The following is a 14,945-nucleotide window of genomic DNA, read 5'->3' as shown; positions in this document are numbered from 1 at the left end:
ATACATACTGTGTGGGAGTAACGAGGTAGACCTCCTATTCATACTGTGTGGGAGGAACGAGGTAGACCTCCTATACATACTGTGTGGGAGGAACGAGGTAGACCTCCTATACATACTGTGTGGGAGGAACGAGGTAGACCTCCTATACATACTGTGTGGGAGGAACGAGGTAGACCTCCTATACATACTGTGTGGGAGGAACGAGGTAGACCTCCTATACATACTGTGTGGGAGGCACGAGGTAGACCTCCTATTCATACTGTGTGGGAGGAACGAGGTAGACCTCCTATACATACTGTGTGGGAGGAACGAGGTAGACCTCCTATTCATACTGTGTGGGAGGAACGAGGTAGACCTCCTATTCATACTGTGTGGGAGGAACGAGGTAGACCTCCTATTCATACTGTGTGGGAGGAACGAGGTAGACCTCCTATACATACTGTGTGGGAGGAACGAGGTAGACCTCCTATTCATACTGTGTGGGAGGAACGAGGTAGACCTCCTATTCATACTGTGTGGGAGCAACGAGGTAGACCTCCTATTCATACTGTGTGGTGTGCAGGTCCTGGTTGTTTTAAGGACCTTTCAACACGGTCTGTTTTTGAACCTCTTTTTAAACACATCTGTTTCATAATAAATATGTACTGAACTGACTTTTATCAGTCCGGTAATTCTTTGAACCTCTTGATGTGCTCGGTGTACTAACGTACGCTCGTGCACGCTCACGCTCACACTCAATTGTTGCCACTAACCTGGAGGTCTCGGCCACGCTTCCCATGTGAGTGAACTGCTGGGAGTAACCCAGACATTTCTGTAGAGAGAAACAGATCATGTGTTATTAATGTACTATCAAATGTTCTGAGTTTATTATAACGTGTTGTACTGACACATACACATACAAACATATATACACACACACATACACAGTACCAGTCAAAAGTTTGGACACACCTACTCATTCCAGGTTTTTTCTTTATTTTTACCATTTAGAATAATAGTGAAGACATCAAAACTATGAAATACAACATATTGAATCATGCAGTAACCAAAAAAGTGTTAAACAAATCAAAATATATTTTATATATGATGACAGCTTGGAATGAGTAGCTGTCCAAACTTTTGACTGGTACTGTACATGTATGTATGTATGTATGTATGTATGTATGTATGTATGTATGTATGTATGTATGTATGTATGTATGTATGTATGTATGTATGTATGCATAAGGGTTCAATGAAGCATTTATTGTTGGTGAGGTGCTATATAAATATATTGTTTTAAATATATGCTGTTTAATAAGTTGTCATAAGAGTTGTAATAACCTGGTGCTGCTGTCGGAGGAGCTCCATGAGGCTGCTGTATTGCTCTGAGGAGCGAGGAGAGGAACGAGTCCGAGCCAGAGAGTAGTCCTCCTCACTGACTGGAGCACTGGGGACCTGTGGCAGGAAACGGAAAGGGGATACCTAGTCAGTTGTACAACGGAACGCTTTCAACCAAAAATGTGTCTTCCGTATTTAACCCCTCTGAGTCAGAGAGGAGATGGGGAGATGAGAGGGGAGAGGAGACAGGGGAGAGAGAGACGGATGGATAAATCAATGAGAGAGACAGGAAGAGAGGATGAGGAAGAGAGAGAGAGAGGAGGAGAGATGGAGGAAGATGAATGTGTGTGTGTGGCGGGGGGGGTAAGTGTGTGTGAAATGGTTAATATCAAGGGATGAATTTAACGCATAACAAATATGTAGACACACCGACACACACACCGACACACACACACCGACACAAAAAGAGAGTGAGAAAGAGAGAGGTGTGTAGTAGAGGAGAAGAAAATGAAGTGGAAATAGAGAGGTAAAGAGAGAGGTGTGAAAAGTCAACAGCAGGAGATTATATATAGATCTCACACACACACACACACACACACACACACACACACACACACACACACACACACACACACACACACACACACACACACACACACACACACACACACACACACACACACACACACACACACACACACACACACACACACACACACAGGTGTCTTGGTCTCCCCCTGTCCTCTCCATCTGTTCCTGGCTCCTCTCCTGCAGTCTCAATGTTCCTCCTTTCCCTCCCTCCCTCCCTCCTTCCTTAACCTTGAAACACACAGTCCTCCTCGTGTTGCAAAATGAAAAACCTTCCCCAAAATTCTGGTTGAAGATTTCCTGCTTTATTATTTCCTGCAGATTCTTGGACTTCTGGAAAAGCTGTGAATTTGTGAAAAGTAACCCTCCACCAGCCCAAACACACACCTTGGTGATGTCTACAGGTAACCCTCCACCAGCCCAAACACACACCTTGGTGATGTCTACAGGTAACCCTCCACCAGCCCAAACACACACCTTGGTGATGTCTACAGGTAACCCTCCACCAGCCCAAACACACACCTTGGTGATGTCTACAGGTAACCCTCCACCAGCCCAAACACACACCTTGGTGATGTCTACAGGTAACCCTCCACCAGCCCAAACACACACCTTGGTGATGTCTACAGGTAACCCTCCACCAGCCCAAACACACACCTTGGTGATGTCTACAGGTAACCCTCCACCAGCCCAAACACACACCTTGGTGATGTCTACAGGTAACCCTCCACCAGCCCAAACACACACCTTGGTGATGTCTACAGGTAACCCTCCACCAGCCCAAACACACACCTTGGTGATGTCTACAGGTAACCCTCCACCAGCCCAAACACACACCTTGGTGATGTCTACAGGTAACCCTCCACCAGCCCAAACACACACCTTGGTGATGTCTACAGGTAACCCTCCACCAGCCCAAACACACACCTTGGTGATGTCTACAGGTAACCCTCCACCAGCCCAAACACACACCTTGGTGATGTCTACAGGTAACCCTCCACCAGCCCAAACACACACCTTGGTGATGTCTACAGGTAACCCTCCACCAGCCCAAACACACACCGTGGTGATGTCTACAGGTAACCCTCCACCAGCCCAAACACACACCTTGGTGATGTCTACAGGTAACCCTCCACCAGCCCAAACACACACCTTGGTGATGTCTACAGGTAACCCTCCACCAGCCCAAACACACACCTTGGTGATGTCTACAGGTAACCCTCCACCAGCCCAAACACACACCTTGGTGATGTCTACAGGTAACCCTCCACCAGCCCAAACACACACCTTGGTGATGTCTACAGGTAACCCTCCACCAGCCCAAACACACACCTTGGTGATGTCTACAGGTAACCCTCCACCAGCCCAAACACACACCTTGGTGATGTCTACAGGTAACCCTCCACCAGCCCAAACACACACCTTGGTGATGTCTACAGGTAACCCTCCACCAGCCCAAACACACACCTTGGTGATGTCTACAGGTAACCCTCCACCAGCCCAAACACACACCTTGGTGATGTCTACAGGTAACCCTCCACCAGCCCAAACACACACCTTGGTGATGTCTACAGGTAACCCTCCACCAGCCCAAACACACACCTTGGTGATGTCTACAGGTAACCCTCCACCAGCCCAAACACACACCTTGGTGATGTCTACAGGTAACCCTCCACCAGCCCAAACACACACCGTGGTGATGTCTACAGGTAACCCTCCACCAGCCCAAACACACACCTTGGTGATGTCTACAGGTAACCCTCCACCAGCCCAAACACACACCTTGGTGATGTCTACAGGTAACCCTCCACCAGCCCAAACACACACCTTGGTGATGTCTACAGGTAACCCTCCACCAGCCCAAACACACACCTTGGTGATGTCTACAGGTAACCCTCCACCAGCCCAAACACACACCGTGGTGATGTCTACAGGTAACCCTCCACCAGCCCAAACACACACCTTGGTGATGTCTACAGGTAACCCTCCACCAGCCCAAACACACACCTTGGTGATGTCTACAGGTAACCCTCCACCAGCCCAAACACACACCTTGGTGATGTCTACAGGTAACCCTCCACCAGCCCAAACACACACCTTGGTGATGTCTACAGGTAACCCTCCACCAGCCCAAACACACACCTTGGTGATGTCTACAGGTAACCCTCCACCAGCCCAAACACACACCTTGGTGATGTCTACAGGTAACCCTCCACCAGCCCAAACACACACCGTGGTGATGTCTACAGGTAACCCTCCACCAGCCCAAACACACACCTTGGTGATGTCTACAGGTAACCCTCCACCAGCCCAAACACACACCTTGGTGATGTCTACAGGTAACCCTCCACCAGCCCAAACACACACCTTGGTGATGTCTACAGGTAACCCTCCACCAGCCCAAACACACACCTTGGTGATGTCTACAGGTAACCCTCCACCAGCCCAAACACACACCTTGGTGATGTCTACAGGTAAGCCTCCACCAGCCCAAACACACACCTTGGTGATGTCTACAGGTAACCCTCCACCAGCCCAAACACACACCTTGGTGATGTCTACAGGTAACCCTCCACCAGCCCAAACACACACCTTGGTGATGTCTACAGGTAACCCTCCACCAGCCCAAACACACACCTTGGTGATGTCTACAGGTAACCCTCCACCAGCCCAAACACACACCTTGGTGATGTCTACAGGTAACCCTCCACCAGCCCAAACACACACCTTGGTGATGTCTACAGGTAACCCTCCACCAGCCCAAACACACACCTTGGTGATGTCTACAGGTAACCCTCCACCAGCCCAAACACACACCTTGGTGATGTCTACAGGTAACCCTCCACCAGCCCAAACACACACCTTGGTGATGTCTACAGGTAACCCTCCACCAGCCCAAACACACACCTTGGTGATGTCTACAGGTAACCCTCCACCAGCCCAAACACACACCTTGGTGATGTCTACAGGTAACCCTCCACCAGCCCAAACACACACCTTGGTGATGTCTACAGGTAACCCTCCACCAGCCCAAACACACACCTTGGTGATGTCTACAGGTAACCCTCCACCAGCCCAAACACACACCTTGGTGATGTCTACAGGTAACCCTCCACCAGCCCAAACACACACCTTGGTGATGTCTACAGGTAACCCTCCACCAGCCCAAACACACACCTTGGTGATGTCTACAGGTAACCCTCCACCAGCCCAAACACACACCTTGGTGATGTCTACAGGTAACCCTCCACCAGCCCAAACACACACCTTGGTGATGTCTACAGGTAACCCTCCACCAGCCCAAACACACACCTTGGTGATGTCTACAGGTAACCCTCCACCAGCCCAAACACACACCTTGGTGATGTCTACAGGTAACCCTCCACCAGCCCAAACACACACCTTGGTGATGTCTACAGGTAACCCTCCACCAGCCCAAACACACACCTTGGTGATGTCTACAGGTAACCCTCCACCAGCCCAAACACACACCTTGGTGATGTCTACAGGTAACCCTCCACCAGCCCAAACACACACCTTGGTGATGTCTACAGGTAACCCTCCACCAGCCCAAACACACACCTTGGTGATGTCTACAGGTAACCCTCCACCAGCCCAAACACACACCTTGGTGATGTCTACAGGTAACCCTCCACCAGCCCAAACACACACCTTGGTGATGTCTACAGGTAACCCTCCACCAGCCCAAACACACACCTTGGTGATGTCTACAGGTAACCCTCCACCAGCCCAAACACACACCTTGGTGATGTCTACAGGTAACCCTCCACCAGCCCAAACACACACCTTGGTGATGTCTACAGGTAACCCTCCACCAGCCCAAACACACACCTTGGTGATGTCTACAGGTAACCCTCCACCAGCCCAAACACACACCTTGGTGATGTCTACAGGTAACCCTCCACCAGCCCAAACACACACCTTGGTGATGTCTACAGGTAACCCTCCACCAGCCCAAACACACACCTTGGTGATGTCTACAGGTAACCCTCCACCAGCCCAAACACACACCTTGGTGATGTCTACAGGTAACCCTCCACCAGCCCAAACACACACCTTGGTGATGTCTACAGGTAACCCTCCACCAGCCCAAACACACACCTTGGTGATGTCTACAGGTAACCCTCCACCAGCCCAAACACACACCGTGGTGATGTCTACAGGTAACCCTCCACCAGCCCAAACACACACCTTGGTGATGTCTACAGGTAACCCTCCACCAGCCCAAACACACACCTTGGTGATGTCTACAGGTAACCCTCCACCAGCCCAAACACACACCTTGGTGATGTCTACAGGTAACCCTCCACCAGCCCAAACACACACCTTGGTGATGTCTACAGGTAACCCTCCACCAGCCCAAACACACACCTTGGTGATGTCTACAGGTAACCCTCCACCAGCCCAAACACACACCTTGGTGATGTCTACAGGTAACCCTCCACCAGCCCAAACACACACCTTGGTGATGTCTACAGGTAACCCTCCACCAGCCCAAACACACACCTTGGTGATGTCTACAGGTAACCCTCCACCAGCCCAAACACACACCTTGGTGATGTCTACAGGTAACCCTCCACCAGCCCAAACACACACCTTGGTGATGTCTACAGGTAACCCTCCACCAGCCCAAACACACACCTTGGTGATGTCTACAGGTAACCCTCCACCAGCCCAAACACACACCTTGGTGATGTCTACAGGTAACCCTCCACCAGCCCAAACACACACCTTGGTGATGTCTACAGGTAACCCTCCACCAGCCCAAACACACACCTTGGTGATGTCTACAGGTAACCCTCCACCAGCCCAAACACACACCTTGGTGATGTCTACAGGTAACCCTCCACCAGCCCAAACACACACCTTGGTGATGTCTACAGGTAACCCTCCACCAGCCCAAACACACACCTTGGTGATGTCTACAGGCAGACCTCCCTTGGTGGCGCTGATCATCTGGTCCAGTCCTTTAGCGTGTCGGAGATGGACCGCCGCTCCCTGCATGTCCTTCATCTGTTTGGAACGCAGCGCCGCCCGGACGAACGCCTGCCGTCGCAGCAACAGGAAGTCCAACTGCTGCTGGGCTGCACCACAGGAAGGGACGTCACAGGGGGGAGGGAGGGAGGGAGTCAGGATGGGGATGTATGTGTGAGTGTGGGGGAGGGGGAGGGGGAGAGGGAAATGTGTGTGTGTGTGTGTGTGTGTGTGTGTGTGTGTGTGTCTGTGTAGGGAGACATCAGAGTGGCTAATGAAGAGGTGTCAATGGGAGAATGAATTTGTTCATGTCAAGGGATGAATTTAACACGTCTATGAATATGTGCATACACACGTACCGACACACTGACATACAAACTGACACCAACATACACACACCTTTAAGCCCCAGTCTGGAGCCCTGTGTTGTGTTGCCTCCAGAACCTGGTGTGGGAGGGGTCGGGGATTTGCCTTTCTGGACTGGAGCTCCCACTGCAGGCTGGGGGGGTTAAGTGAACAGAAGTTAAATATTGTAAACATGACCATAGTATCCATATTTTCCCACTTTCCAGAACAATCTTGAGCGTCAAGAAATGTCATGACATTACGTGTGTCAGGGTCATAGGTCATGGTGGTTACCTTGGCCAATGTCCCTGTTCCGTCCTCGTCCTCTGCGTCTGCGTCCTGATTGGCTAGTTTCATGGCCGTCTCCAGGACGCCCATGAAGTTCTGCTGGCTGCTCTCTGAGCCCTGCAGCGGAGGACAGCCTGGGCCACAACAACACAGTACATAGTAAACACAAAGAACAAAAACACGCTACGGCGTACACGCTAAAAACACGCTATGGCGTACACGCTAAAAACACGCTACGGCGTACACGCTAAAAACACGCTACGGCGTACACGCTAAAAGCACGCTACGGGGTACACGCTAACAAGACCCTACGGCGTACATGCTAAAAACACGCTACGGCGTACACGCTAAAAACACGCTACGGCGTACACGCTAAAAACACGCTACGGCGTACACGCTAAAAACACGCTACGGCGTACACGCTAAAAGCACGCTACGGGGTACACGCTAACAAGACCCTACGGCGTACATGCTAAAAACATGCTACGGGGTACACGCTAAAAACACGCTACGGCGTACACGCTAAAAACACTCTACGGCGTACATGCTAAAAACACGCTACAGAATACACGCTAAAAACATGCTACGGCATACATGCTACGACGTACACGCTAAGAACACGCTACGGCGTACACGCAAAACCACGCTACGGGGTACATGCAAAAAACATGCTACGGAGTACATGCAAAAAACATGCTAAGGCGTACACGCTAAAAACACGCTAATAAAACATGATGCTAGCAAGGGCCAGCCTGAGAGTAACAAAGTATATAAATTAAAAACTCTCATACAATGAATCCATCATATAAACAAACACGGTACAGACTGAACACACACTGCACTCAAACACCTATTATAGAGGTCATGTGTGGCTCAGTGGGTAGAGCACGGCACCTGCAACGCCTGGGTTGGATTCCCACGGGGAATAAGAGCATCTGCTTAATGACAGAAATGTACATGATAAAAGCTGCAGCTAAATGCAGGTTACCTGGTGGTACAGGAAGATCAGCCAGGTTGACTGGTCGTCCAGCCTTATGAGACTTGATGGCATCCTGGTATTGCTGTTACACACACACACACACACACACACACACACACACACACACACACACACTAGTACGATATATCCGAGCAGGTATACATTACAGTGTGTGTGTGAGACGTTTCTGCTGTCAAAAGCATGGAACTTTTGGAGTTCTTTCTCATTCTTTGATGTGTGTGTGTGTGTGTGTGTGTGTGTGTGTGCGTGAACCACCAGTCATTTCTTTGATGTGTGTGTACCTTGACGATGCGCTGGTGCATGCGTGCCTTGCGGTCGTCTCCTTTGCTCCTGGCCCCCTCTGCTGCAGCTTTGTATCTGTCCATCCTCTGTTGTAACGCTTCCCCTACACTGCCTGGGGCTGGGAGGGCTGTCACACACACACACACACACACGTCTCCACTGAGCGACCTGGCACAAAATGGCTGCCGTGCATCAACCCGATGGGTGCTACACATTGGTGATGGAGGAGGTGATTTCCCCTTTGGAAAGGCCCTTTATACATCCAATCCATCATTATTATTATTATTATTATTAATATGACGTGTGTTACCGGAGTCGGCCACCGGGGGAGCTGCAGGGGGAGCAGCAGGGGAGGGTCTGGAGGAAGACTGGGGAGGAGGAGGAGCTGAACGCTCTACCACTGCATCTCCTGAGGAGAGAGAGAGAGAGAGGGATGAGAAGAGGAGTTAGGCCGTATGGGGGGGTTGAGATCAGATGTTTAGGGGTCAGGGTGGAATGTACAAAGCGTCTCAGAGTAGGAGTCCTGATCTAGGATCAGGTTCCCCATGTCATCTTTTTCATTGTGATCTAAAAAGGGAAAACTGATCCCAGATCAGCAGCACTCTCTTAGAGACTGAGACACTATGAATACAGACCCTGGTCTTCTAGTCTCTAGCAGGTCTTTAGGGATGAGACCCTGGTCTTCTAGTCTCTAGCAGGTCTTTAGGGATGAGACCCTGGTCTTCTAGTCTCTAGCAGGTCTTTAGGGATGAGACCCTGGTCTTCTAGTCTCTAGCAGGTCTTTAGGGATGAGACCCTGGTCTTCTAGTCTCTAGCAGGTCTTTAGGGATGAGACCCTGGTCTTCTAGTCTCTAGCAGGTCTTTAGGGATGAGACCCTGGTCTTCTAGTCTCTAGTAGGTCTTTAGGGATGAGACCCTGGTCTTCTAGTCTCTAGCAGGTCTTTAGGGATGAGACCCTGGTCTTCTAGTCTCTAGCAGGTCTTTAGGGATGAGACCCTGGTCTTCTAGTCTCTAGCAGGTCTTTAGAGATGAGACCCTGGTCTTCTAGTCTCTAGCAGGTCTTTTAGGGATGAGGACCCTGGTCTTCTAGTCTCTAGCAGGTCTTTAGGGATGAGACCCTGGTCTTCTAGCCCTCTAGCAGGTCTTTAGGGATGAGACCCTGGTCTTCTAGGTCTCTAGCAGGTCTTTAGGGATGAGTTCCAAATGGAACCCTATAGGCCCTGGTCAAAAGTAGTGCACTATATAGGGAGTCGGGTAACATTGAGACTCATATCTCCCTCACTAGCTTTAAGCACCAGCTGTCATCTGTAATCTGTAAATAGCCCATCCAACTACCTCATCACTATTTGTTACTTATTTTATTTATTTTACTCCTTTGCACACCAGTATCGCTACTTGCACACTCATCTTCTGCACATCTATCCCCAGTGTTTAATTTGACATACTGTAATAATTTCGACACTATGGCCTATTTATTGCCTCACCCCTCTTATCCTACCTCATTTGCACACACTGTATATAGACTTTCTCTATTGTATTATTGACTGTATGTTTTGTTTATTCCATGTGTAACTCAGTGTTGTTGTTTGTGTCGCACTGCTTTGCTTTATCTTGGCCAGGTCGCAGTTGTAAATCAGAACTTGTTCTCAACTGGCCTACCTGGTTAAATAAAGGTGAAATAAAAAAATAAAATTGATTTAGGACTCAGGTGTAGTAAGCCAAGCGCACCTGGAGGGGGAGGTAGAGAGCTGAGGTCCACTGGTTCTCCTCTGTCCAACGCCTCTACTACTGGGTCTAGTTTCTGTACAAGGAGAGGAGAGGAGGTGAAGAGGGAGAGGAGAAGGAGAGGAGGGTGGGTAAATAAAGGGGGAGGAGGTGAAGGGGTGGTGGAGAGGGAGAGGAGGTGAAGAGGGAGAGGTGGTGAAGAGGGAGAGGTGGTGAAGGGGTGTCGTCAGGTGGGTGTGTTCCTGTACATTGCCGACATGCCAGATCTCACAATGGCTGGATAGGTCACAGGAGGTTGGTGGCACCTTAATTGGGGAGGATGGGCTCGTGGTAATGGCTGGAGCTGAACTAGTGGAATGGTATCAAATACATCAGACACATGGTTTATAGGTGTTCCATGCCATTCCATGAGATCCGTTCCGGTCATTATTATGAGCCGTCCTCCCCTCACCAGCCTCCACTGGGATAGGTGTTGAACATATCAGCTAACCACATCATGTGATACAGCAACTTGATGTCAGAATGAGCAGTTGATGACGTGGCACGCAGCTATTGGTTGATGCAATGCAACAGCCGGCATCTAGTCATTCATTCCTAAAGACAATAATGGACTTTTTACTCCATACATTTTCCCTGACTCCTAAAAGTACTTGTTACACTTTGAATGCTTAGCAGGACAGGAAAATGGTCCAATTCACACACTTATCAAGAGAACATCTCATCCCTACAGCCTCTGATCTGGCGGACTCACTAAACACACATGCTTTGTTCTCTGATCTGGCGGACTCCCTAAACACACATGCTTTGTTCTCTGATCTGGCGGACTCACTAAACACACATGCTTTGTTCTCTGATCTGGCGGACTCACTAAACACACATGCTTTGTTCTCTGATCTGGCGGACTCACTAAACACACATGCTTTGTTCTCTGATCTGGCGGACTCACTAAACACACATGCTTTGTTCTCTGATCTGGCGGACTCACTAAACACACATGCTTTGTTCTCTGATCTGGCGGACTCACTAAACACACATGCTTTGTTCTCTGATCTGGCGGACTCACTAAACACACATGCTTTGTTCTCTGATCTGGCGGACTCACTAAACACACATGCTTTGTTCTCTGATCTGGCGGACTCACTAAACACACATGCTTTGTTCTCTGATCTGGCGGACTCACTAAACACACATGCTTTGTTCTCTGATCTGGCGGACTCACTAAACACACATGCTTTGTTCTCTGATCTGGCGGACTCCCTAAACACACATGCTTTGTTCTCTGATCTGGCGGACTCCCTAAACACACATGCTTTGTTCTCTGATCTGGCGGACTCACTAAACACACATGCTTTGTTCTCTGATCTGGCGGACTCACTAAACACACATGCATCTTTTGTAAATTATGTCAGAGTGTGCCCCTGGCCATCTGTACATTTAAAAAATATGACTAAATATAAGGAATTTTAAATGATTTATATGTTTACTTTTGATAGTACTCAAGTAGTATTTTGCCGAGTGACTTGAGTTATTTTCAATGAAGGTATCTTTACTTTTACTCAAGTATGACATTTGGGTACTTTTTCCACAACTGCCATTACTGTACATCAATTCCACCTGGAAAGGTGTGCATGTCGTTCTCATTTAACTTCTGGAAGTTTTGCCATACAGGACTTCACTGCTGTCTCGTCTTTCTCTGCCATTTTTGACACTGTTAACGATGTGGAGAGTAGACTTCAAAATAATTGATTCCTCGACTCCTTGCGTGGCGACTCCCGGTGTCAACTTCCATTTCTGAGTGTCACGATTCGATTTCGCTAGGAATCAACTGCTAAGATTCAGTATTTTTAGACAGGAGGAGAATGATTAGTTGCCGTACACAAACACTCAAATCTTTCATAGCGAGCTAGCAAGGGATGGAGAGAGAGAGGGACGGGGCACAGTATAGGCAGGTCAGCCACCAGGCTGACAGAACCGTGCACTAGGTCTATCTATCAGTATAGGCAGGTCAGCCACCAGACAGACAGAACCGTGCACTAGGTCTATCTATCAGTATAGGCAGGTCAGCCACCAGGCAGACAGAACCGTGCACTAGGCCTATCTATCAGTATAGGCAGGTCAGCCACCAGGCAGACAGTCAGAACCGTGCACTAGGCCCATCTATCAGTATAGGCAGGTCAGCCACCAGGCAGGCAGTCAGAACCGTGCACTAGGCCTATCTATCAGTATAGGCAGGTCAGCCACCAGGCAGGCAGTCAGAACCGTGCACTAGGTCTATCAGTATAGGCAGGTCAGCCACCAGGCAGGCAGTCAGAACCGTGCACTAGGCCTATCTATCAGTATAGGCAGGTCAGCCACCAGGCAGGCAGTCAGAACCGTGCACTAGGCCTATCTATCAGTATAGGCAGGTCAGCCACCAGACAGACAGTCAGACCTAGTGCACGGTTCTATCAGTATAGCCAGGTCAGCCACCAGTCAGGCAGTCAGAACCGTGCACTAGGTCTATCTATCGGCAATCAAAAGCTGTATCTCGCAACTTCTTGGATTGCAATGTCTCACAACTTCAGTAATGCAAGGCTCTAGACTAGGATATTGACATGAGCAAGATGCAACACTTGGCTCTCACACAGTATCTGCGCATGTGCACTGGTTCGCTTCACAGCGTGGTAGACAGGGCACCAAAATAGCGGAGAAGTTGAACCTCGCACTTCAACGGCCTTAGTTGTTGCGGAAATTGACCCACTATACCGTTTACTCTCTGCATCTACTTCATATCGCTGAGCAACCTTTAAAATGACACTACTTTCCCCAAGCCTTTATAGCCTATCGTCTTGTTAGGATATAAATAATATATATTTTGAGATAACTGCACTTAGACTTTAATTATGTGCGAAAAATGTTTAGCAATTTTTCTTAACGTTAAGGATCCCAATTTGAAGCGACCTCCATGGAGGTCCTTTAACCCCTAGTGGAGGTCCTTTAACCCCTAGTGGAGGTCCATGGAGGTCCTTTAACCCCTAGTGGAGGTCCTTTAACCCCTAGTGGAGGTCCTTTAACCCCTAGTGGAGGTCCATGGAGGTCCTTTAACCCCTAGTGGAGGTCCTTTAACCCCTAGTGGAGGTCCTTTAACCCCTAGTGGAGGTCCTTTAACCCCTTGTGGAGATCCATTAACCCCTAGTGGAGATCCATGGAGGTCCTTTAACCCCTAGTGGAGGTCCTTTAACCCCTAGTGGAGGTCCTTTAACCCCTAGTGGAGGTCCTTTAACCCCTAGTGGAGATCCATGGAGGTCCTTTAACCCCTAGTGGAGGTCCTTTAACCCCTAGTGGAGGTCCATGGAGGTCCTTTAACCCCTAGTGGAGGTCCTTTAACCCCTAGTGGAGGTCCTTTAACCCCTAGTGGAGGTCCATGGAGGTCCTTTAACCCCTAGTGGAGGTCCTTTAACCCCTAGTGGAGGTCCTTTAACCCCTAGTGGAGGTCCATGGAGGTCCTTTAACCCCTAGTGGAGGTCCTTTAACCCCTAGTGGAGGTCCTTTAACCCCTAGTGGAGGTCCATGGAGGTCCTTTACCCCCTACGGGAGGTCCTTTAACCCCTAGTGGAGGTCCATGGAGGTCCTTTAACCCCTAGTGGAGGTCCTTTAACCCCTAGTGGAGGTCCTTTAACCCCTAGTGGAGGTCCATGGAGGTCCTTTAACCCCTAGTGGAGGTCCTTTAACCCCTAGTGGAGGTCCTTTAACCCCTAGTGGAGGTCCTTTAACCCCTAGTGGAGGTCCATGGAGGTCCTTTAACCCCTAGTGGAGGTCCTTTAAATAACCCCTAGTGGAGGTCCTTTAACCCCTAGTGGATGTCCTTTAACCCCTAGTGGAGGTCCTTTAACTCCTAGTGGAGGTCCATGGAGGTCCTTTAACCCCTAGTGGAGGTCCTTTAACCCCTAGTGAAGGTCCTTTAACCCCTAGTGAAGGTCCTTTAACCCCTAGTGAAGGTCCTTTAACCCCTAGTGGAGGTCCATGGAGGTCCTTTAACCCCTAGTGGAGGTCCTTTAACCCCTAGTGGAGGTCCTTTAACCCCTAGTGGAGGTCCTTTAACCCATAGTGGAGGTCCATGGAGGTCCTTTAACCCCTAGTGGAGGTCCTTTAACCCCTAGCGGAGGTCCTTTAACCCCTAGCGGAGGTCCTTTAACCCCTAGTGGAGAACCATGGAGGTCCTTTAACCCCTAGTGGAGGTCCATGGAGGTCCTTTAACCTGTTAAGGCTAGGTGGCAGTATTGACACGGCCGGATAAAAAACGTACCCGATTTAATCTGGTTACTACTCCTGCCCAGTAACTAGAATATGCATATAATTATTGGCTTTGGATAGAAAACACCCTAAAGTTTCTAAAACTGTTTGAATGGTGTCTGTGAGTATA

At 49.3% G+C, this 14,945-nt stretch overlaps 1 protein-coding gene across 2 annotated transcripts in view; it reads right to left on the bottom strand.

The window, feature by feature from the left end:
* LOC106564250 (coiled-coil and C2 domain-containing protein 1A) overlaps window positions 1–14,945 on the bottom strand; it is a 41,621-nt gene that overhangs the window by 22,835 nt on the left and 3,841 nt on the right. For both annotated transcript variants that reach the window (XR_014379614.1, XM_045690803.2), the window contains exons 8-16: window positions 10,547–10,619; window positions 9,129–9,227; window positions 8,818–8,945; window positions 8,525–8,597; window positions 7,543–7,670; window positions 7,303–7,402; window positions 6,841–7,013; window positions 1,324–1,437; window positions 753–811 (exon numbers count right to left, since the gene is read on the bottom strand). Coding sequence is in view for 1 of the 2 variants with exons in the window: in XM_045690803.2 (XP_045546759.1) it covers window positions 753–811; window positions 1,324–1,437; window positions 6,841–7,013; window positions 7,303–7,402; window positions 7,543–7,670; window positions 8,525–8,597; window positions 8,818–8,945; window positions 9,129–9,227; window positions 10,547–10,619 (947 nt within the window). In the remaining variant the exon portion in view is untranslated. The remainder of the gene's footprint in view (window positions 1–752; window positions 812–1,323; window positions 1,438–6,840; window positions 7,014–7,302; window positions 7,403–7,542; window positions 7,671–8,524; window positions 8,598–8,817; window positions 8,946–9,128; window positions 9,228–10,546; window positions 10,620–14,945) is intronic.

This window comes from Salmo salar, chromosome 12, assembly GCF_965601325.2.
Source record: "Salmo salar chromosome 12, fSalSal1, whole genome shotgun sequence".
In the NCBI taxonomy this organism is placed as follows: Eukaryota; Metazoa; Chordata; class Actinopteri; order Salmoniformes; family Salmonidae; genus Salmo; species Salmo salar.
This window is presented reverse-complemented; position numbering and strand designations above follow the sequence as displayed.